The sequence below is a fragment of the Carassius auratus genome, chromosome 40 (assembly GCF_003368295.1).
Source record: "Carassius auratus strain Wakin chromosome 40, ASM336829v1, whole genome shotgun sequence".
NCBI classification, from domain to species: domain Eukaryota; kingdom Metazoa; phylum Chordata; class Actinopteri; order Cypriniformes; family Cyprinidae; genus Carassius; species Carassius auratus.
Window position 1 is genome coordinate 17,525,197 of NC_039282.1, and position 24,156 is coordinate 17,549,352.

The window sequence follows — 24,156 nt, forward strand, 5'->3', positions numbered from 1 at the left end:
TTAAGTTGAAAACATGAAAACACATCTGCCGCAGCTCTAAATTATCAATAACACATCACTATATTCAAAACAGACTTTTAAACACACAGCATCCAATTATATTATGTAGAGTAAATGGCATTCTGCAACTATTCCTTTTACATTGCAAATAAATTGCTTAAAAAAAGTTACTGTCCAGTCTGAGCTTTGTAACTCTGCCACATCTACTTATTATTATCTTATGGTTAGGATGTTTTAAGTTTAATAAAGCCCAATTCACATCAAAGCAACAGACACAGACCAATGTCGACAAACTACAGAATAAAGAGTCACTTTCTCAGACATCCCAAGACCCAACAAACATCAATTCAACATGTTCAGTTGGCAAAAACAAGTGACAGCCAGGGGTAAAACACTGATCAGACAAAACCAGACGAACGTGTCTGTTGCCGATTTTTGGCATCTGCCAATAGAGTGTGAATTGGCCTTAAAACACAATTTTATGTGACGTTTTAAAAATAATAATACACTCCATTATGTTAGATAAACTCTATTCAAATTTGACTGAACTACATGGAGGAAGTACAAAAACAGAGATTATACACGTTTGAGGCTGTTTAATGCAATAATGACTTAAAATTTCAACCAGAACAAATAACTCATAACTTTAAGTCTGGTCATGTGTTGACATGATGGGAAGAAACAAAAAAATGTGCCCAAGAGTTGATCTGCAACCATCAACACCCTGGTAATTAAACGATTTTTGAGTTAAGCCAATGTGGATTTGTTATAATACAAAGTACAGTTGTCTACATACTGAACTTCTGACCCGTTGTCTGAACTTCCGTCAAAACAAGTTTGTTTGAATTAGATGGTGTTTTTTAAAAATTATCTTTAAAGAAAGGCTGACCAGCTTTTTACTAAAAAAAATTGAGTTGAGTCACCTCGGACTATTTCACAATGAGATGGCAAAATATAACTTTTTCGCAATTGAAGCCATCTTATATCTATTGCAAATGATACCAGAACTTTTAGTGTTTAAAAGTAAAGTATGTAACTGCTTTAAACGGCGTGTTTTGATAGTCATGTGTACAGTAATTACCCACTCAGCTGACTGCAGACCAGCTGCATGATGTTAAACGTCAATGACACACACAGCACACATAAAATAGTAGTGAACATCAGTGAGATCAGGCTCTGTGGACAACAAAACATGCTTGTACTGATAAACGACGCTACCTCTTGAGGTGAAAGGGGTAACATTAAAATACATTAACCCCCATGCAGAAACTGCATTGATCTGCCTCATCATTTGTGTAAGGCAGGTTTGAGGACTTCAGCATTCCATTGATCAAAGACTGATCCAATCACCATGAGCTCTTTCGCTGATCACAGTCCTTCATTCTCTATAGACCTAAGTGTGAATGACAAATGACTAGCTTAGACTGACCTAATCGGTCACATAAAACTGACACAATATCTATTAAACCCATTTACAGAACTGTATTTACTTAATGAGTGCTGTTTGTGACACAACAATGTGCAGCCTTACCTATTACGGTATGTATTGTATATATGAATCAATGCATGGGTCAATGTTTAGCATTACCCATTGATGTCCGGTCTTCATATTTTCAGTGCAATGTTTAGGTTAATCTGCAATTGGTTTGGAAGGCAAATTATGCGTAGGAAAAAACTTTGCAAAGACGTTGTTCTAAATATGGCCATTCAGCTATGCTAATAGACCTCATGACCTCGATGGCTCTTTTAACAGTGGTTTAGTTCAAAAAACCAAATATAACGAGTCTTTGGTCACTGTAATGTTACTAATGTCAGAATAGCGGATACTAAACGTACAAGATGGCAAAACATTATTGTTAAAACAGTGTCAATCAATTTGGAGAGTTGAATTCTGTTCCGTACACACACAAAACTGTAATTAAGATATTTCACTCCAGTATTTTAATGCGGTTGTCACTCCTGAAACTTTACAGTGTGTACGTGGCCCCGTTAGCATTAATCAAAAGATCGTCTATAGGTAAATTCCAAAGTTATTATAATCCCAAACTCACAGAACATTCCACTACACTCAAGATTCCATTCCTTTCCACATTTCTAGACTCCTGAGCATTCGATGTCCTTCTCTCCCCCTCTTTCACTCTTCACAGCTACAACAGATCAATAAAGTGACACTGTATGACCTTTAGCTTCAATTGAGCTGCTGCATCCTTTGCTTTAACTTGAAATACATTTAATAATACAGTACAAAATATCTTACATTATAGTTTCTTGATTCTATTAGGGCATTACTAGGGCTGTATTTCTTTCAAGGGCATAATTCTAATAGTCTCTCATTCAGGTCTAAGACTCAAACGATCAACTGAGTCAATAGAATAATTGAGTTATCCATTGTATTTGATACAGAACTCAAATCAGCCCAGACACTGTAATATGTGCTCCTGTGAGCTGCATCAAGTCGAGCTCTCCTGGTTAGGCCACTTCCATCACACCCCCATGCAGAGTCAGGTTGCCATAACTACCAGCGGTTACCATGGTGACCTGTTTCCATGGACCTCACTTGCCCCTGTAGTCCTGAAGTCACCCCAGCGCACATCAACATAAACTAGTGTTTGGAGTTAAAGTACACTATGCTTATTACTATATGGAAAATAACAACCCTGGGGTTAGAGATGTAAGACATTAATCCTCGAAGAGATGTTACAAATTAACACAATTACTTAAGTTCATGTTACTCATTTATTTAATCCATGTTCTTATTTAATTACACTGTAACATGGACATTAGCTAGTTTTAAAATAGCAGTATATAATGCCTACTAATTCTGTTGTAGGTTATACAGTATGTTTTCTGTTTAAAGTCACATGTGAATATATATATATATATATATATATATATATATATATATATATATTGACTTTAAGCAGAAAACATACAAAAAAATATAAGATCTTTTGTGTCTATGAAGGCATATCATTTAGCTCTAAAGTTAAAAAAAGTTATTTAAAATTTCTGAATTCAGTGTGTGTGTGTGTGTGTGTGTGTGTGTGTGTGTGTGTGTGTGTGTGTGTGTGTGTGTGTGTGTGTGTGTGTAAAAATGGAAAAGCTTTGGCATATCAACCAAATAATGTGTTCAAATTGTTAGTTAAAAAAGTAAAAAAATAGTTTCAAAAATAATTATAGGCTATATTTTTTTTTAAATCATGTGATTTATATATATATATATATATATATATATATATATATATATATATATATATATATATATATATATATATATATATATATGTTTTAAAAAAATATAGCCTACATTTATTTTATTTTTTTACTTTTTTAACTCATAATTTAACTAATAATTAACTAATAATTTCCCCAAGCATTTCAGTCACTGAATGTAAATGTAATGTAAATAACAATTACATAAAAACTACCCAATATAACTAGTGAATAAGATGAACTTCTGTAAGTGTCTGTTAATAATTATAAATATTCCCAGGCATTCCAAACTGCTTTAATATCATGGGAACATTTGAAATACCATTTGTATTAAGGTACAGTAATGTCTATAATGCAGCCACTAAATCAGCTAATACTGCAGCTCATAAAGTCTATAAAACATTGTCTCAGGAAGATGCTCCGATTTCATTTGTTGTGTATCTTTTGTAGCCCTGGGGATATGCAGACAAGCTGGACTGGATTTCCCAAGAAATCCACAGGTGGTCCAGAGAGACAGTTGTCTGGCTTTTGCATCACTGAGTTTGTAAAGCGGGTGAAATAGCTGTGGGAGCATTGTCAAGGGCACCAACACAACAATTCAGTTTGAGAAGACACCTCCCACTTCTTTGAACAGTTTGATTCTGTTGACTGATGTTCATCATGACTCTGACACCTCTGGACTTCTAGACCTTTAAACATCGCCACATCTGTAAATGACCTAGCACGTTTGAAATGTTTGCTCATGCCACTAGATTAACAAAGATTTCCAGCTAACAGACTGATGACAGACTGATCTACGGTTGACTCTTTGCCATCGTTGATCTAATCTGACTAGAGTTCAAAACCTTACATGGCTCGTAGAAAACACAGTGCTGAGATTTGCTGGAATAACAATCCAAGTGGTAAGCTTCTATAGCTACATCCCAGAAAACAATAACACAGATATCATTTAGAAATGTGTGATGGTATTGTTTTACCTCTCTTTCTCTGGAGTCCTGGAATTACATGGCTTCTTAATCCTGTTATTCAAAGTGCAGGGTCGAATATGACTGCTACTCTTCTACACTAACAGATGGCCCAGTTTATAGAACTAATCCTGATCTAATACTAACACAGATGATGCAATGTATACAGGTCTGTAACCTCTCATACATAAACTCCATCAGTTGCTATAGAACTATTGGCTCTTTATTCAGAACTCCATTGATGACTAACATTCATCACAACATTAGTTACAGCATGTCACTTTAAAAGAAGCAGTTTTAAAGAAAATTGGTAACCAGTCTGTTGCTGGCGGCCGATGACCATCATAGTATGGGGGAAAATAATATGGAAGTGAAAATTGAAATGGATACAAGCAGCTGTTTTTTTTTTTTTACCAACTTGTGTGTTCAACAGAAGAAAGAAATTCAGGTTTGGAACAACATGACAGAATAAATTTTTTGGACAAACTATTCCTTTAAGACACAAATTCTTAGATATATTCTCTTTGGATTCCAGCTGTTTTTGTTGAATGAAAAAGTATAAGAAAGTAAAAAAAAAAATTGCCCTTAACCATGACACAACCATTAATGTATACAGTGTGCAATGGGAAAAAAGAAAATAATATAATATCATAAATATTTTCCAAATGCTGGTGTAACGAGGAGTCAGAGATGTGCGGATCCATGTGCAGTACTTTATTAACAGAGTGGTCAAACAGGCAATGTTCAGATAACAGCGACAGGTATGCAGGGTACATCCAAATTCAGAAACAGTACCAGGAAAAGGTCAGGGCAGATGGCAGAGAATCAAAGTCTGTATACACAATCCAAAGTCAAACATGGAAGGAACAAACACTAGGAAAACGCTTGGAAATGCCAGACAGAACTAAACAAGACTTCACAATGTGAGTGTGGATGAGTGCAACCTTTATAGGGTCACTGATAGGAAACAGGTGTGGTTCAATAATGAATTCCTAGGCAGGGGTTTATGGGAAATGTAGTCCAGGGTGTACTGTGTCGTGTGAAAGTCTGTGTGGTGAATAAATGGATATGGAGTGACCGGATCATGACATCACTCTAGGAGGGCGGTGGAGGCTGAACAGGGGGAGGGATGGAAGGCCAGGTCTGTGTGGAAGTGGAGTGGCCGGGGACCAGGAAGCACCGGTGGAGTTGACTGAACAGGCATCCACCAGACCAGAGGCAACAGAACAGGCATCCACCAGGGCGGAGCAGACGGAACTGGACCCCACCAGGCCAGGGAAGGCAGAACTGGAGCCCACTGGGCCAGGGCAGATGGAACTAAAGCCGACCAGGGCGGAGCAGAGGACCACCACAGCTGAGCAGATGAGACAGAAGCCCACCAGGGCGGAGCAGGTGCAGCTGGAGCCCACCAAGGCAGAGGAGAGGATCACCACAGCCAAGCAGATGGGACAGAAGCCCACCAGGCCGGAGCAGAGGACCACCACAGCGGAGTCGATGGCACAGGAGAGCAAGTCTGGTTAAGTGGGAATGGAACAGATAACACAGATTAATGGTGGCCTCTGTGGCCATGATAAAGCAGGTAGAAAGTTCACACATGGCCTTCATAGTCATGACCAGAATGAACGAGAGTTCATAGACGGCCTCCATAGCCGTGACTGGACAGAATGTGTGTTCATAGGTGGCCTCCATAGCCGTGATGGGACAGGTGGGGAGTTCATTGATGGCCTCCATGGTCGTGACAGGATAGGATGAGAATTCATCTATGGATACTACTGACACCTCAACAGACAGGATGTGACAAGGCTCTAGAAGTTCAGCTGAGACATGACGAGGCTCTGGATGATCTGTTGTGGTATGATGAAGCTCTGGAAGATCTGTTGAGACGTGAAGAATTTCTGGAAGATTGGTAGTGATTTGACTGGGCTCATAAAGATCTACTGTGACTGCACCTTGATTCTGGAAGATCAACGGTGACTTGACTCATGAAGTTTAACTGTGGTTTTACTTGATTCATGGGTGGTCAGTGGTGATCAGACCTGACTCTGGGCGGTCGACGGGAACCTGACTTGTTTCTGGGCGGTTGACGGGAACCTGACTTGACTCTGGATGGTTGACGGGAACCTGACTTGACTCGGGAAGATCAACTGTGGCTGCCATTTTGTACTGGAATGCCAGATTGGCTGCCACCTTGTGCAGTGGCTCTGGGCTGGCGGCCATCACAAGACGAGGCCCAGGAGTGGTGGATATGGCAAAAGTGCTGTACTCCTCCTCCACAACACCCACAGTATATGCAGAGCTGCTCAGCTGGAGTGCCAGATCAATGTAAAACTGCAGAGTCCAGTGAGGATTATGCAAAGGCATGAGTGAGCCGAGCGGCTCAGATAGGCCACCACGAAAAAAATATCATCAGGCATATCTCGTCCATGATAGACAAATGGGCCAACTCAAAGTCCCTCACATAGTCCTCGATGGGCCGAATTCCTTGACGTAGACACATCATTTGGGCTACTGGGTTCATGACTGACCTGGATGTACTCTTTAAGGCTGCTGGATCCTGGTTTGGTCAAGTCTTCTGTAACGAGGAGTCAGAGACGTTCGGATCCATGTACAGTACTTTATTAACAGAGTGGTCAAACAGGCAATGTTCAGATAACAGCGACAGGTATGCAGGGTACATCCAAATTCAGAAACAGTACCAGGAAAAGGTCGGGGCAGGTTGCAGAGAATCAAAGTCTGTATACACAATCCAAAGTCAAACACAGAAGGAACAAACACTAGGAAAGCACTTGGAAATGCCAGACAGAACTAAACAAAACTTCACGGTGTGATGTGTGCAACCTTTATAGGGTCACTGATAGGAAACAGGTGTGGCTCAATAATGAGTTCCTACGCAGGGGTTTATGGGAAATGTGTACTGTGTCGTGTGAAAGTCTGTGTGGTGAATAAACGGATGTGCAGTGACCGGATCATGACAGCTCGTCATCAAAAATCATGATGAAATTTAATGCACATATTAAAAACATCTACATGCTCATCATTAAAGTATGCATGAATTCCATTTTTATTGTATTTTGAATCCAAAAACAAAACAAATAACATCTTATTGACAGAGTATACACCTTTAACACAGTGTGCACAGCAGTCACAGGGGAATCAGTGAAGGTGAGAAGCATCCTGCGCGCTCTCAGTTATTTTGTTTAAGATCAACGCAGTAATGCACTTTCCTGCAGAGTGACTAACAGCGTGTTCAGCATCCGACCAGTAAAAAAATGAACAATGTCATTTTCTTTTAATTATGCGTGAAACTGAGTGGGATAGATGGTAACGACTAAATGGTTTATATCTAAGATGTAGGAAGAGAGAGGAGCAGTGGAATGCTAGCATGTAGGAAGCGTAACAGAGGGTCACAGCGGGGGTCAGTGTCTGAGCCTCCAGTGTGAGAGTCTCTGAGAACATGCACTGAGGGAGCCTTCCATAAAAACCCAGACAACATCAAACTGAACAAAATACCACTGTCTAAGCCCTGGTGGCTTTTTTATGCAGATAATTCTTTGTAGTCTAAAAACTCGGGGACTAAAGACCTCCAAGTGTTGTCTATAAGAAATGAGTGATGATACACGATGAATACGACCTGAAGGAGCGTTCCAGTTAAAATTTCCTCCTGGGACATGGCCATTAGAATCCAAATCTTAAATCAAAAGAATGAATATAGGAAGTTTCTGCAATATAGCCGTATTGATTGAAAAACACCTGTGTGCTGGACTAAGTGGTCATTTCCAAGATGTCAGATTTCAAATACTTGTGAGGGAATGCTAACAGACAGCTCTCTTTACACAGTATAGATCTCCTTGGGTTCAACCTGTCAAACAACGCAATAAAACACACCTACACCTACGCACCATACGCCAAGCCACGTTCATAATAATATGCAGATGTGGGGAGTACTGCACATCAGGTGTATTTGTTAGACTAAATATTAAACTAAATTGCATTGCCTGGAGTTATTCATTAATTGACAATGGATTGTAATCTATCTCACTTCCGAACGGCTTTATTCATCAAATATCTTTGAAACTGATTTTATTTTTTATGTGTTGACATTTTGCACAGATCCTTATGAATGGAATCTGCAATCTTTGCTATAGGGTTATTAAGAAACCAGAAGCATTCACAGCACAGAGAGGACAGTCGACGTTGTAAGAGGAGCCTGAGGCCAAATGCATTTCTCAGTGACACAATAATGATTGCTCAATAGTGATGCCAAACTCAAGCATATTTAAACAGAAGTTAACAGCTTTTCATATTTACACTCTCTTGGTTTAACCAAAGCACAGACAGACTAACTGTTAATAATACCTGCAAACAGAAATCAGAATACATGGATGCCTTTAAAAGGCCACGGACTGAACTAACATGGTTATGCTTTCCAGACAAACCTTAACCAACAAGCTCTTTATGCCAAGTACAGGGTAAAACCATACACAATCAATTTTAATAAGAAACATGGCCTTGAAAAACAGGATGCATCATTAACATTCAAAGATTTTTTGTAGATGCATGTAAAAATTTTCGAAGGCTTGCTGTTGATTTCTTGGGTCAGCGAGTTTCAACAGCAATAATCATTCTCTGCATCACTCTGCCCTCTGCTGCACGATCTAGACATTCCTGGATTTGACTTTTCTGTGCAACACAGTAGGTGTTATTTATTATATAAATCAATCCAAGGGTGTAAAATAATTTAGTTCTTCCTCAAAACATTGTATTTTGATTTCTAACTGAACTAATTATGTAGGCCTATAAATGTTTTCACACAAGATCACTGGGTAATCACTAAATAAATGTAAATAAGACTTCTGAGTCATAAAACTTTCAGTATCGGCTTTCAGAATATATCATAAAGGAGTTCCTCACACAGAGGAGATGGCTGGCGTTCATGGTGCTCTGTATTTATGAATAAATGTTTAACATGGTCAGTCTATATTATGATAAAAACCGTACCGGTCATGACGTTAACTATTACACAGGTCCAGATGTCAGATAAATCTGTGCTGATTAGAGTAATTAGCCTTTACAGCATTTGTAGATTGAGCGTGACTTGTGCTGAAACTGGAACATTTAAATTTAACATTTAAATGCGGTGACAATTTTGAAAGTGAAAAAAATTCACAGCGTTGCTCACTTGCAGTGTAAAAGTACGTTTTTTGACGTTAAATCATATCCGTTTAAATAGATGCAGTGCACAAAAAAAAAAAAAAAAAAAAAAAAAAAACACAGAAACCCTCTTTACAAAAAAGAAAATAATTTATTGCAAGAAAAACAACAAATATTTACAGTATATATACACAGTTCCCTTCAAATGTTTTTAAGTACTTAAAAATACTCTGCAGAAAATGTACTGAAACGCAAAAATATGTCTGCAAAATCAGATTTTGGTTTATGCAATCGGTTTCAGTTTACGCAGATCGGCTACCCATATTCAAAACAATCACCAATTCTTTGCCTTTTTTTGTGCTTCTATACAAACAACAGACTAAAATATGGACAATAAAAGTGCAATGCACAAAAATCTTAGAATACTGTACAAAATGTTTTAGTCCAACACCAGATGCAAGAGTAAAACTACAAAAAATGTAACATGCAAGCATTACAATCCCTCAGAACAGAGATGTTCCTATCCCAATGGTTCGGCAACTGCCTCAAAGTCTGACAAATGTCTCTGGTATCAGCCACTAAAAGTCTTTTTCAGTGCTAGGAGACATTAGCATGGTCAATAAAAAAGGGTGAGAAAAGGCACTGGACAGGTAAAAACCTATCAAAAAAAATAAAGAAAATAAAAGTCACTGACTTCACAGCAGAGCTGCGATTTGCAGCATGAAAACCTTCTCATATTGAGAACACTGAATTAGCTAAATAAATATTTGAAATATCAGAGAAAGTTAAATTGATATTTCTTCTGAAGCTGGGTAATTGTCAGTGTTTTCGAGCGTGTCAGCAGATGTATTTCTGAATAACTGGACATTAATAAATCGGTGCATCCTTAGAACCCAACATCCAAAATGCACACCACAACCTTGTGTACACATTATAATCAACATTAATTCTGTACTTCATGTTCTACCAGAAAACAGGCAATTCATCTGCTAAATAATCGTCATGTTGTAATGCTGCTTCAAGTTTCTTGGTACCTACAGTAACACATAAATGACACGGTCTTGAAGGTCAACAGCAGCTCTCGGTTTGGTATTGTGTTTTCTCAAGGGTCACTGCTCTCCTCGGCTCTGGCACTAAAACCGTTGCTCAAGAAAGCCTCTTTCTCAGGTGTGGCAGCTCCGTTTGTCTCTGTGGGTTTGAAGGTGTTGATGCCTTCAGTGTCGTTACTGGCCAGAGCCGCCTCTGTGCTGTGCCAGATCCCATAGCAAAAATAAATAACAAAACCTAGAAAGAAAAAAAACTAAGAAGGTCAGAGAGAGCAGAGGACATTGTACTTGCTTTCTGTCTATAATCAGTTTACTATGATCGTTATTAATAACTGCACCAATTTATTGAATTTTTTTATGTCACAGTAATCAGCCATTCAATGCTGTGTGACTAGACGTGAATGAAGGGCAGCACTGTGTTCAATTACACGTGAGCAGCTCATGTTCCAGTTTTTTAAGCATCTCTGCATGCGCCGGGAGTTTGACATGCATTTTGGTATTATGAAACATTTTTGGCGATTGCATCATTTCTTCTACTTTTGTGGACAGTAGTTGACAGCATTTCACTAGATTTGTAACGGGAAGCATTTGTAAACCTGCTGTCACAAACTCTTAACTCTTGCGAGATGAAGAAATTAAGATTTTTACTACTAAAAAACAACAACAACAACAGTCTCTTATGCTCAACCAAGACGGCATTAATGTGATCAGAAATGTATTCCTGTGATGCAAAACAGTCTTGGTGCCCAGTTATTAATAATGTTGCTTCATTAGTATCATTCAAATACAACAGTAATATAGACAGCAATTTATAATTTCTCTCAAATAAATGAAACAGAATTCACTTTATCGTTATAAATCACTTTTGAGCAATTTTAATGTCCTTCTGTAATAAAAGTATTTTTTAATAATCTAATCCCATTTTTTTTTTTTTTTTGTCATGTCAGTCTATTCATTAATCTGTTTTCAACATCAATAAGAAATTTTTCTTGTTTTACCATAAAATGTATAAATTACATTTTAAAATATATTACAATGATTAATATATTAAGTTATTATTATTTTTTTTTTATAAAAAATGATTAACAGTTATTTAAAATTGTAATATTTTATTACTTGTTACTATACTACATTTTACCATTTACTACATTTTTGATCAAACAAATGACCAGGAGATACTTCTTTCAAAAAGGCTTAATACTTGAACAATTTAAAATGGTAACATAATTTAAACATTATTATTATTTTTATTTGTTGTTTTAAATTAAATTAAATAAAAAAAAAAAAAAAATGCATTTAGCAGACGCTTTTATCCAAAGCGACTTACAGTACTTTCAGGCTAACAATTTTTCACCTAACATGTGCTCCCTGGGAATCGAACCCACAACCTTGCGCTGCTAACGCAATGCTCTACCACTTAAGCGCAATACATTAATGTCTAGTTATAAAAGAATGATAATAGTAAATATATTCAGCTTGGAAATCCAAAGACGTCTGGTAACAGAAAAAGGGTTTGAGTTCTTAATTTTGCTCACAAAAAGTCCTGTTGGAAATACTGAATTCCTTGCGTGTGGTTCAGACACAAAGTCTCAGTGTTTTTTCCATGTTTATTGACTTACCTAAGGCCATCCAGATGGTGAAGCGCATCCAGGTGCCTCTGTCCAGCTGCATCATCAGGTACACATTAATGAACATGCTGAGGACGGGGAGGAACGGCAGCAGAGGAACCTGGGTACAAGCATACAAACCGCTATAAACGCCCATTATAAAACTCTCTCTGTGTGTGCATACAGGTATGTGTTTACCTTAAAAGACAGCTTTGTCTTGCTCTCAGGCTGCCGGCATATTAACATGGTGATGATTAAACAAGCCAAAGCCAGAGTTACAAGAACCGCAAGAACCCAGATCTGAAATCCACCCTGAACTGCCACGACACAGAACACACACACCAGAACACCTGCAGAGGGAGGAAGTGAAACATTGTGAAGAAGTCACGGCTGCTAAAATTAATGTGTGAGCTGATTATTTCTAAACGTGCATCTGCATGTGTCTGACCTAACACACTGGTGCAGATGTTGACGGTGAAGCCGGAGAGACGAGACGGCTCCTCATTTTTGGGGAACAGAAGGTTGCTGAGGGTGCAGAGATCCTGAGATCCAGGCAGGAAACCAGCACTGCTCCCGTTAATGGATTCGGCCTCGGTTTCCTCCTGACAGCTGGCTCTCTGATACTGGACATTCACACTGGGCTGCTCTGGCTGGTACCTGAGAAAGAGGAATATATAGTAGGGTTATTACTAAAACTAAAACCACTAATACAATATATTTTTGCAGCGCAAGGTTGTGGGTTCGATTCCCAGGCAGCACATGATAGGTAAAAAATGTTAGCCTGAACGCACTGTAAGTTGCTTTGGATAAAAGCATCTGCTAATTGCAAAAATTTAATTCAATTTAAAAAGTACTTGCAATGTCAGACTGCAGAAATATCAAACTCTTGTATGACAGGAATAAATCTGCAGGCGCACCTCAAGACTAAGACACAGGCCGCGACTAGTGTGTAAGCCAGCAGAGTGCCAATGGACATGAGGTCAACCAGATCCTTCAGATCAAACAGGAAAGCCATCACCGCTGAGGAGAGAAGAGGAGTGTTACTGCAGGACAATCTTCAAACATTTGGGTTGGGTAAGATTTCTTTGTTAAAAATAAATAAATAAAATAAAGTCTCTTATCTCTCACCAAAGCTGTATTTATTTGATTAAACATACAGTAAAAACAGTAATACTGTTAAATGTTATAACAATTTCAAATGACCGTTTTCTGTTTTAATATATTTTTAAATGTAACTTATTCCTGATTTTAAAGCAGTCATTACATCAGTCGTCCGTTCCACGTGATCTTTCAGAAATCATTCTAATATGCTGATTTGCTGCAACATCTTCAATGTTGACATTTTACAGTTCATCCTTTGTAACAACGCCTTTACTGTCACTTTTGATCAATTTAATGCATCCTTGCTGAATAAAACGTAAAAAAAACTCTAACTCACTAGTCTTGCCACGATAGACGGTGTTGACGGTGATACCGGTTTTAAGCCGCAACATCGGTTACATCACTTTCCAACCATGACACCGTCCCCACCCATGTTTTGATTTTTAAGTATTTGTTTTTTCTTAAAATATTTATTTGAAATGAGTAAAAAGAATAATTATAAATAATTTTGTTTAAAAGAGAGCATACACCATAATTAAAAACTGAACGCAGCTACTATGCTTCGTACCAAGAGAGTCACGTCTAATTAAAGACGACACATTGGCCACATCGGATGAGGACAGACAACTGACAGCCAACCTGAAAACTGGCATCATATCTATTTTAAGGGGGTCACACACCGGACGAGAAGCGCAGCGCCAAGTTTTTAAAATCCGAACACATTGTTTTCTATAAGTGTATGCATGCCGGCGGTGACATTTGGCATCTGTCCCCAGCTACGACTCAGGAGGCTGTTCATATTCCTGCTGCGCCACAGAGCTCCATCTGCATAGTTTTATATTAAATTAGCTGGAAATTGAGCTTGTGCATATAGAATCTGCGCGTCTGGTGTGCGATACCTCGAGATGTACTAAACGCAGCACAGTGCTTCTCATCCGGTGTGTGTCCGCCTTTAGACGAGAAATATGCTGTGCCAGAAGAGAGCCGGCAGCTCATGCCTACTTGCTTCTGGACTCACTACCGGGACCATGACATGACTGTTGACGAGACCAAGAAATGGTCATCCTCTGAGGAACCCCATGAGAGAAGAGGGAGAACAAAATGAGGAGGAAGTCGACGTCGAGCCGCAGCCCAAAAAAAAAAAAAAAAGATTTTTAGAACTATATCTTTATCGTTATCTTTAGTTATCGTGCTTGGTGTGAACAGGCCTTAAGGGTTAATTCGTTTCTCCTCTACGCTTACCAGACAGAAGCCCTGCCACCATGGTGGCGATGACGGGCGTCTTCCTCTCACTGACGCGAGACAGGAAGGTGAACATCAGATCGTCATTTGCGATGGCAAAGATAATGTGTGGCAGTGGGAACGGAGCCCAGCAGACTACACAAGCAGGGGAGGGAGGATCAGTGGATATATGATCTCAATCTGAACATCAAGCACGAGCCCAGTTCAGAAAAAGATGAATTTAAAGAAGAGCAAAAGCTCAATATACCCCTTATAGTTCAGCTCCTCGATTTAAGTTTAACAATTTATGTTTTTTATTCAGAATCATGATCAAACTGTCGGTCTGTGTTGCTTTGTATAGTCTACTTACAGTTTACTGTCAATGCTGCAATTCTCTGAACATAAAGGCTAATATAAAGCCGACTGTTAGCACAGAAAATGCAGTTCTGCCGTGGCTATAGGTCATTTTTGGCATTGCTGGAGCTTGGAGGATAAGTTTAGTTCATATTTGTTCATGTTTGAGAGGTAGTCGGCCGGACCGCTGTGAGATCTGTAAAGGAGCGAGTCTGTTCGCAGATGAATGAGAGTCCTCACCTGCCACTATGCCTGAGGTTACTGTGGCCATTATAGGAGTTTTGGATCTTTCATTGATGTTGGCCAAGAACTTGAAGAGCAGCCCGTCTTCAGCCATAGCCCAAATTACACGGGGCATCGGGAACATGGAGCCCAACAGACTAGTTCAGGGCAGAGAAACAGATTCACACCATGCAGTGCAGTTAGCTTGTGCACGTAACATCTACAACAAATCCCTAACCCTAACAGAACTTAGACACCACCTGTGTAGTTCTTACCTGGTGGACAAAGCACAAAGGGAACCAACGGCCACTGCGTATGTCGCTCCTTCCCAGCCCACATATTTGAAGGCCACGGGCAGAGGGCTGTTCTTATCCAGCATGTAGTACGGCATCATCATCGTGAGGGCGGCTGATACACCAAAGTAGGCAACGAAACAGATGAGAAGAGATGCTACAATACCAATAGGTATGGCCCTCTGAGGATTCTTCACCTCTTCACCTGGAACACAGAGAACGAGAGAGGAAAAGGCCTTTATTTACACAGGAAATACTTGACTTATACATGTCTTCAAATGACCACATCCACATGAAATCGGACTTAAATGTGATCATTATATGTTACTGTTGTTTTAGAATGCATCTCAGACTCAAAATAGATTCAGAATCAAGATGTAGAACTCACTTGTTGTGGCGATACAATCAAACCAGATGAAAGCGTAGAAACAGGTGGCAGCACCAGACAGAACTCCAGAGAAACCGAACGGCATGAAGCCGCCCACACCCAAACTCTCTTCAGACGGCAGCCGCTCTGACATACTGGAAATACAAACAAGTACTAAGCTACAGTATGGCTCTCAGACAAGGGGGACAATATAAACCATTTCTAGGAGCATTACAATTTTGAAGAATGATTAAATATTAGTCTTATTGTAATTATATGACTTATTGATGCATACCTCTACAGTAATGCTCAAGTTCCAAATTATCTTGCTGCATTTCTTTGAGTCATTCATACTGAAATTTATGCTTACATGGGACCACTCTACCATATTTGACCTCAAAGACTTTTAACATCAGATGTACCACCTGCACTTGCTGACATATATTCATAAGGTTTCTTTTTTTTATTATTGTTTCTATGTTTACTTATAACTTGTTTTTATCTTACTCCATGGGTGATGGTATTAAGCTGATCAGAATTCAGTCATTGAATGGCAACTAAGATGCTTTTCAGGTGTCCTACACAAATCAGTGTGTAAGCAAGGAGAACACCTTCACCTATTGAAATCTGCCCAGACAACCGCACTGCTGGAGAAGGTGCCACAAGGAGCAGAGATTTCTCCATAAAGGAATGACATGTAAATTGAACAAGTCATAAAGGCACAGATCGACCCACTGAACTGTGCTCACATGCTGAGCTCAACCACAGGTAGAAACGCTGGAGACATTCTTCCACCTGCTAAACTCAAGCAACACACACATGCTGAGATTGAGTGTTCTGCAGATGAATACAGCACTCGGAAGGTGTCTAAAGTTGCTAACATTACAAAGACAATTTTGAGTTAACATCCTCAAGTCTGGTTAATTTCATTTATCCTTTAATTATTGAAAATTAAGTAAACTATTTTTGGCAAACATAGTGGATTTACTATTAAAATTTAAATTTGTAGAAGAACTGTTGCATGATTATATCTTTAAAAAAATAATGTTGGTTTCATTTTAGCAGTAGTAGTTGGGGATATGCCGGTATCAAAATTTCTGGTTGCGGTTTGCTTTTATCATGGTAAACGGTATTATCACGGTATTTAAATTTAGTTTTTAAAAGTGCTCAAAATATAGTATCATATAATATAATAGGTTAAATAACTTTTTTCTAATAACAAAAATAACTGAACATTTTAATAAAATAAAACAATAAAGAAAAATATATATAAAACGTTTTGCACAGATTAAAGTGGAAAAGAACTATAAAGACCCATAGGTATCACTTTACAATCTCATTAGTTAACCATTAACATTCACAATTTATTATTCACAAGTTATTAATCTTTGTTTTAAAAAAATACAAGTCATAGTTCATGTTAGCTCATAAAATAATACAGTTGCAACTTTACATTTTAACAACATGTTGTTAAATATTGGAATACCTAAGACTAATGAATGTTCAGAAAAATTTGTCATTGGCAGTTAATGTTAATCAATGAATTAACCAATGTTAAAAATGAAGCCCTGATGTAAAGTGTGAATTAACAATAAAAAAAAATCTAAACATTTTCAAACTATATCTAAGGCACGTTGTAGTCCAGATTAAAATAACCTATTAAGTCTTAATCAAATCTGAACATCATATCAAATACACAAATCTGAATGGCTATTTCAGAAAGTAGTCCAGCTGGTTTATTTAAGGGATTTCCAGGGTAAGGACATATTCAATTGCAGTTTAGCACCATTTGCTGTCAGAGAGTGAATGTGCGTTCATTCAGCACGTTTCTCACGTGTTCCTCCATGTGCTTCTCTTATGTGCTTGTTTACATCAGAGCGCACAGAGTCTTTCAAGCAGCATACAGCAGTATTGTGCATTTTGACTAGTTGATGGGAATAGTATTCTTAAAATGCATTCCAAATTCAGAATAATTTGTAATATAATTATTCGCGGTATTTAGAAGTGCCAATGATAACAATATCGTGCATATCCATTACCGTGATATATCGCATTACCGAGTACCGGCACAAGTCTAGTAGTAGTAGTAGTGGTAGTGGTAGTAAGCAATGTACATTCTACTGAAAAAAATAGACTTCAAATTAAACCAGACTTTTATTTTGATGGTTATAGTATATATAGTCTATAGGGAAATTGAGTTATTTTATGTAACTTGTGCACACAACTGCTTTAGGTTGAAAAACATAATTTAAAGGGAAACTGTGTACCAGGTATGGGCAGTTTTCAGAGTAACCAGACATCTTCCATGTAATGTGCATGAGATGTGCATGTGTTACGGGGTGATGTGCACTGAGCAACATGATTGGCTCAAAGGTCCTAATCTGTCCTAAAATGTATCTTTTTACATACTATAAAAAGTGGGCTGTGAGTCTGTTCTCTTTGCACACAGACTCAAGCTGTGTGTAAACCAGAACATTCTCTGCAGAGAATGAAAGCAATACAAAGACAAAACTCTTTGTTTTTTTTTCTCTACAAATTGTTATTGAATAAAAATTTCCACAACAAGCTTGGAGACGAGTGACGGGATGTCACGGCTGATCGTCCGGGACCTGAGAATGTTAGTTGGCTGATCACCCTAGACCCACAAAGGGTTTAGCCCTAAACCCCAAAAGGCTTCAGGGAAGGGGGACTGACATCTGAAGGCTTGTGGACCTTCACTGTTGCTTCACAAACAGTGAGACTGATTTTGAAATTTGAAACAACCTTGAAAATTTACAAATTGGGATTTCAATATGGCAAAATTAAGATCTGGTATTCCCAGACTTTACTGGCCTAAAACCTCCATTGATGCAAGTCCAAGCCACCCCGTTTCATGAGTAAGTAAAACAGGTAAGCGAAAATAGGTCTGCGAGTAAGCAGGACCGTCTTGCAAGGAAGCAGAGTAAGTGCGAAGCCACACAGTAGTGACAACTACGTGTGAGGGAAAGAGGACGCGTTCCAGGTAAAGTCATGTATTGCGAATATGGGGTCTGGGAATGTTGACATGAAAAAAAAAATATGGGAAATTATTATGGAAATCATACCCTCTGTTGAGAATCATGGTTTTCCAAAAAAAGAAAAGGTACCTTTAGCCTAACAGCCCTTGAAAAAAAATAAAAGAGAGCTTAGAAAAATGTAAAAACAAATTATTATAAGCGGAAAAACAAATAAAAAGACAAGATTCAGAAACATATGAATTTTTATTTTACTTTTTTTTAAAACATGCCACATGTTATGCCACAGCAGCACCAGATTCAGCCACCACCGCTGCCTCCATCCTACAGAGCAACTGCATCTGCAACACTGTCCTTGCCACCCGACAAAGACGAGCACAACTTCGACAGCATCATCAACATCAACCAAATGTCATCGGAATTATGAAATACTCCATGACCGGAGTCAGCACCAGATCTAAAGCTGTTTAGATGTTTAATGTATGCGGATGACACCGTTCTATTTGTTCATGGTTGCTCTAAAGACATTGTTGCAGATAAACTTACTAAAGCAATGACTCGTGTTACATCCTGGCTTCAGGAGAACTGCCTGCAGCTAAATATTTCGAAAACTGTAGGTATGTTTCCTCAGTAAAACCAATAGAGCTTCATTTAATCCTGACATAATAGTTGCTGGAGAAAAATTACGAATCGTAAATCAATATAAATATCTTAGCTTAGTAATAGATTTACATCTCTCCTTTAAAGCCCATATTGAAAAATTATGTAAAATAATCAAGTTTAATCTTGCAAATTTCCGCTCAATTCGAAATGACATGTCAACCGAAGCTGCACAAATTTTGATTTTCAGTCAGATCAGCTACTGCTTTACAAGTTGGTCTCAAGCAAGTCAGAGCGCAAAAAGACCTTTGGAAACATTATACAAACAAGCCATTAAAATCATGAACAAAAAAAAACATGGCACTGTCATCACTGTGCAATTTTAAATAAACACAGCCTTTTAAACTGGAACATACGTTTTTAAATTTGAATCTCATATACAAAGTGACACATGATTTGGCACCAGCTCCTCTGGCTGAGTTCATCAGCCAAAGAAACAGTTCTGAGCGCATTACTTAAGGCTCTGCCAGAGGGGACTGTGTCATCCCTCTGCGCAGGAGCATTTTCAGTCACTCGTCCTGGTCAGTGAGGAGCGCTACTGAATGGAATTCTATACCTGAGGAGGTTAGACAGCTCAACACTTACAAGGCCTTTACAAAAAAAATTGAAAATTTGGCTCATTAACAATTATGTCTGCCAACATTAAAAGCCGAGCCTATTGAGCTGTATTATATATTAGATACACTATAGCCATTTTTGAAAATTAGTTTTTTGTGTGTCTGATTATTGTAACAGGTACAGTGTACCTTAAGTTATTTTACAGTGTCATTTATTTTTTGCCATTTATTTATAATTTGCCATAGACTTGTAAAATGTATATTTTTGTTCGTATTTTAATGCTTTTTTTTACATCTTGGCCAGGGGACTACAGATGAAAAATAGCCTTTTAGCTAATTCTGGATTTTTTAACCATGTTTGTTCATGTGTTTTATGAAATTGCACTGTCCCCTTTTAAATAAACCATTAAATCAAATTAAATCAAATTAAAGAACTGTGATGGTCTCTTGACCATGGAACAAGAAAGACTTGAAACGGGCACAACGAAGCATATCGTCAAGCAGTGGAAACACTGTGTCAATGGATCAAGACTGACGTTTCGGTCAGAGTGAACACCACCAAAATCACGCATGGATGCAGAGGACAAAGACTGTCTCAGATTGATCCATTTGTTTGCTTTTGATGGTGGAGAGGGGACATTGGAAAATTTCACTGTCCACAATTGGATCAACCAAATGGCGGCTGAACCAGAGAAAGCTGAGAAAGACTGACAACAGAGACTTTCAACCGCAGAAGCTGGAGAAGGAGGGGGGAGTTGGGAGCAAAGTCCACCAAGGCCACACAGCACAAACAGATAAGTCTGAAATGCACACGCATTTTCTCTAAAGCTCACTGCAATTAAGAAAGTATGCTTGCTCATGTTTCTGCTCACTGCAACGAAGAAATACTTGTTCATATTTCGCTCTGCTTAAAAATACTGTTACAAACGTCACCAACCCTGTGACTCCCAGACCCAGAGAGAAATTTTGTACAAACTGTTGATGAGAGAATGGGTTTATTACTTCTGTTCTGTTAAAGGATCAAGGGGTATGACCTGTGGCCTATTTTTTGAGTAAGCTCGATCTGGTAGCGGAAGGCATGCCAAAATGCCTTACAGCGGTTGCATTTGCAGATAAAGCTTTTAGCTTCACAAGAAATTGTGAGGAACTCTGACGTGACTTTGCTCGTGCCACACACAGTCTCTGTGATCCTGTTGGAACAGAAAACAACCCATTTGTCAAGGGTCAGTTGGCTCAGGTACAATGTAATACTATTAGAAATGCTAAACATCACAATTAAAAGATGCACAGTGTTAAATCCAGCCACACTGCTCCCTACAAAGCAGGATGGGGAAGAACATGATTGTGTTGCCACATTTGAACAGGTCTGTACACCAAGACCAGATTTAAAAGAAACCCCCTTAAAAAATGCTGACTTAATTCTGTTTATTGATGGTTCAGCATCTAGAAACCCAAACAATTGGCAAAAACAAAGCAAGTTAAGCTGTAACCACTGCATATGCAACAATAACATCTGGAGTGTTCCTTGCGCATTGCTCTGTGCAAGCGGTTGAATTAGTAGCATTGAGAGAATGCTTGCAAAATTGCTGAAGGACAAACAGTTACCACACAAAATCTTGTTACTCTTTTGGGGTTTGTCATGATTTTGAGGCATTGTGGAAACACAGGAAATTTCTAAAGTCTGATGGTAAGCCTGATTTAAACCATGATAAAATAGCAGCATTGTTAAAAGCAATTTTGCTACCAAAGTCAGTTGTTATCTGCAAATGCATCAAATATTCCAAAAGTGATGATTTTGTGTTTTTTAGGTAACAAGTAAGCTGATACCACGGCGAAAAACACAGCTATGAGAACAGAACCTTCTTTTACCTGTGTAACATTTAACAATGATTCATTCACACTCCCTTCTGATTCCCTTACAGCAATGCAAGCTTTTGCCACAGCAGACGACAAGAAACAATGGGTGAAGGTTGAATGCAAACTGAAAACAGGTATAGTACTGAAGACAGACCATGTCTGCCAAAACACTTTTACCCCACACTATGCAAAACTTGTACATGGCCTAGATCACATGAGTAAAGGGGGGATGTTTGATTTGCTAAATTAATATTGGTTCATAAAGGGATTCACTTCCTTTGTGGATAGGTATTGTCAATCATGTATGATCTGTGCCACAAGCAAAGTGGACAGAGGGTAAATGATGCCTCAAGTAGCACACCCACTTCCAAATCAGCAATTTGATAATATAAATGTATAAGTGACAATGGCACACCTTTTGCAAATGAAAACATCATTCAGGTGTGACATTAAAGAGAAAATTAATGAAGTGTTGTGAGCAGACAGGACTGTCTTGGGTAAAAGCACTCACCACTGTGTTAACCCTTGTGCATCCTTGAGGACATTTTTGGCTTTTTCAGTTTTGTTTTTTTGATAACTTTGCCTGTGTTAATGCTAACTGCATAAAATTTGCCACAGGTGTGTATTTTTATTGGAATTTTAATATTTCACCTTCATTTCCTTTAAAAAATCTATTTTCTACTAGGTACACAAAATACTTCCTCTCAGGACCTTTTGGACAAAAATGTCCCCATTGAAACCCATTAAATCTGCTATTTTTAATCCCGGTGACATTCAACTATAAAATGATGCAATCTTTGTTAACAGGCTTTCATTCTGTTGGCAAGGCTTCAAAATTTACATTTTTACTATATTTTACCAGATGGTGCCATTTTTTCAGGTTTGGCATATAAAGCAAATTATCGCTTTATTGTTGTTTTCTGCTGTTTTTGGATTATGCATATTATAGAGCCAATTAGATATATTATGAAGCTATAATTGTGTGGGTCTGTTGGTATGGATGTCAGAGTGTGGTTTGTGTGTACTGAAAATTTTATTTTGTGTGTGTGTGAACAGTTTGAATGAAAAATATATATATTGTACTGGAAATCACAAATCCCACCCCATGTAAATTAGTCATACAGAGTTACAGACCCTGTCATGTGGAAACTGAATAAGGTCAAAAAGTTACTGAGCTTTGAAGATTTTTTTCATTCAAACACATTTCTTATTACTTGTTTGCACTTTTTCATTTGTTATTGTTTTTGTTCAAAGAAAAAATGTGAGCTTGATTTTGATGTAGTAGTTCAGAAGCCCCTCAAAACCTTGTTTTTGTTTTCACCTTGAGAAAATGGCTATTGTTTTGTCTGGTAGATTTTAGTTGAGACGGGTGCTTTCACAGCCAAACCTATAAATATCAGTGGCTTGAGTGCCTTGTCATTTCATAGTTTGCAAGATGAAGAGAGGTTTCACAGCAAGGGAAGCTCTGGATCTAGTTGTGGCCACCAACAGTGAGCACCCGGGTACAAGTGAGGATGAAGAATTGACTTCAGAGGATGAAGTCGAGTTTGCATTAGAGTCTGACTCTGATAGCTCTTGTTCCTCTGATGACAGCACTGAGAGTGAGGACACAGAAGAGACTGCAGATCTTCAGTGGAATTCAAAAAATGGGCAGATTCTCTGGTCTTCCACTTACACTGAGACGATGCGTTACAATCCTGCCAAGGGTATGACCCCGGGTCCCACACACTATGCAACTGCCCGCATCACAACTTTGCAGTCCTGCTTCGACCTCTTCATTACCGAAGAAATCATTCAGCTTCTTCTGGAGAACACTAATTTACACAGGATGCGTTTTGTGATGGATTGGATTGATTTAGATTCCAATGACATTCAGGCATACATCGGGCTGCTGATTCTGGCCGGCATGTACAAGTCCCGATATGAATCAACAAGAAGCCTGTGGAATGTGGAAAACAGACGTTCCATTTTCCGAGCCACCATGTCCCACCATAAATTAAAGCTCCTGAGCTCCACCCTGAGGTTCGATTTCAAAGGCCGATGCAGATTTCCCAGTACATGCTCAGCAAGCCTGCCAAGTATGGCATACAAATTTGGGTCACCTGTGATGTCACCACATCCTATGCATGGAAGTTGCAAATTTACACGGGGAAGTCTCCTGGAAGTCCTGCGGAGGTGAACCAAGGAAAAAGGGTCATTCTGGAAATGACCGAGGGGCTCCAGGGGAACACTGTGACCGGTGACGATTTTTTCACCTCCTATGGACTGGGGGAGGAGCTTCTAAAGAGGAAGATGGCCCTAGTTGGCACAATTCGCAGGAACAAGCCAGAGCTTCCCCCAAAGTTGCTGCAAATAAAGCATGGAGCACTTCTGTCCTCCCTCTTTGCTTTTACTAAGACGCACACAGCTGTGTCTTACATACCCACGTTTTTGTCCTTTTGGACCTGAGTGGTAGTTTTTATTTTAAATCTGATACTGCATAAAAATATGAAAGCATAAAAGTGAATGTCGTAGTTAACCATTTACATATCCAAGGATGTAATATTTAA

General features: G+C 38.6%; 2 protein-coding genes across 2 annotated transcripts in view; both read right to left on the reverse strand.

Annotated features, from left to right (window-relative positions):
* Positions 1 to 24,156, reverse strand: part of LOC113058743 (neutral amino acid transporter B(0)-like) — a 55,078-nt gene that overhangs the window by 18,716 nt on the left and 12,206 nt on the right. The gene's annotated exons all lie outside the window — the stretch shown is intronic.
* LOC113058741 (high affinity cationic amino acid transporter 1-like) overlaps positions 9,553 to 24,156 on the reverse strand; it is a 48,524-nt gene continuing 33,920 nt past the window's right edge. The window contains exons 5-12 of the mRNA XM_026226923.1: positions 15,562 to 15,695; positions 15,156 to 15,378; positions 14,899 to 15,038; positions 12,900 to 13,002; positions 12,431 to 12,639; positions 12,181 to 12,332; positions 11,995 to 12,103; positions 9,553 to 10,613 (exon numbers count right to left, since the gene is read on the reverse strand). Coding sequence (XP_026082708.1) covers positions 10,432 to 10,613; positions 11,995 to 12,103; positions 12,181 to 12,332; positions 12,431 to 12,639; positions 12,900 to 13,002; positions 14,899 to 15,038; positions 15,156 to 15,378; positions 15,562 to 15,695 — 1,252 coding nt within the window. The 3' untranslated portion in view covers positions 9,553 to 10,431. The remainder of the gene's footprint in view (positions 10,614 to 11,994; positions 12,104 to 12,180; positions 12,333 to 12,430; positions 12,640 to 12,899; positions 13,003 to 14,898; positions 15,039 to 15,155; positions 15,379 to 15,561; positions 15,696 to 24,156) is intronic.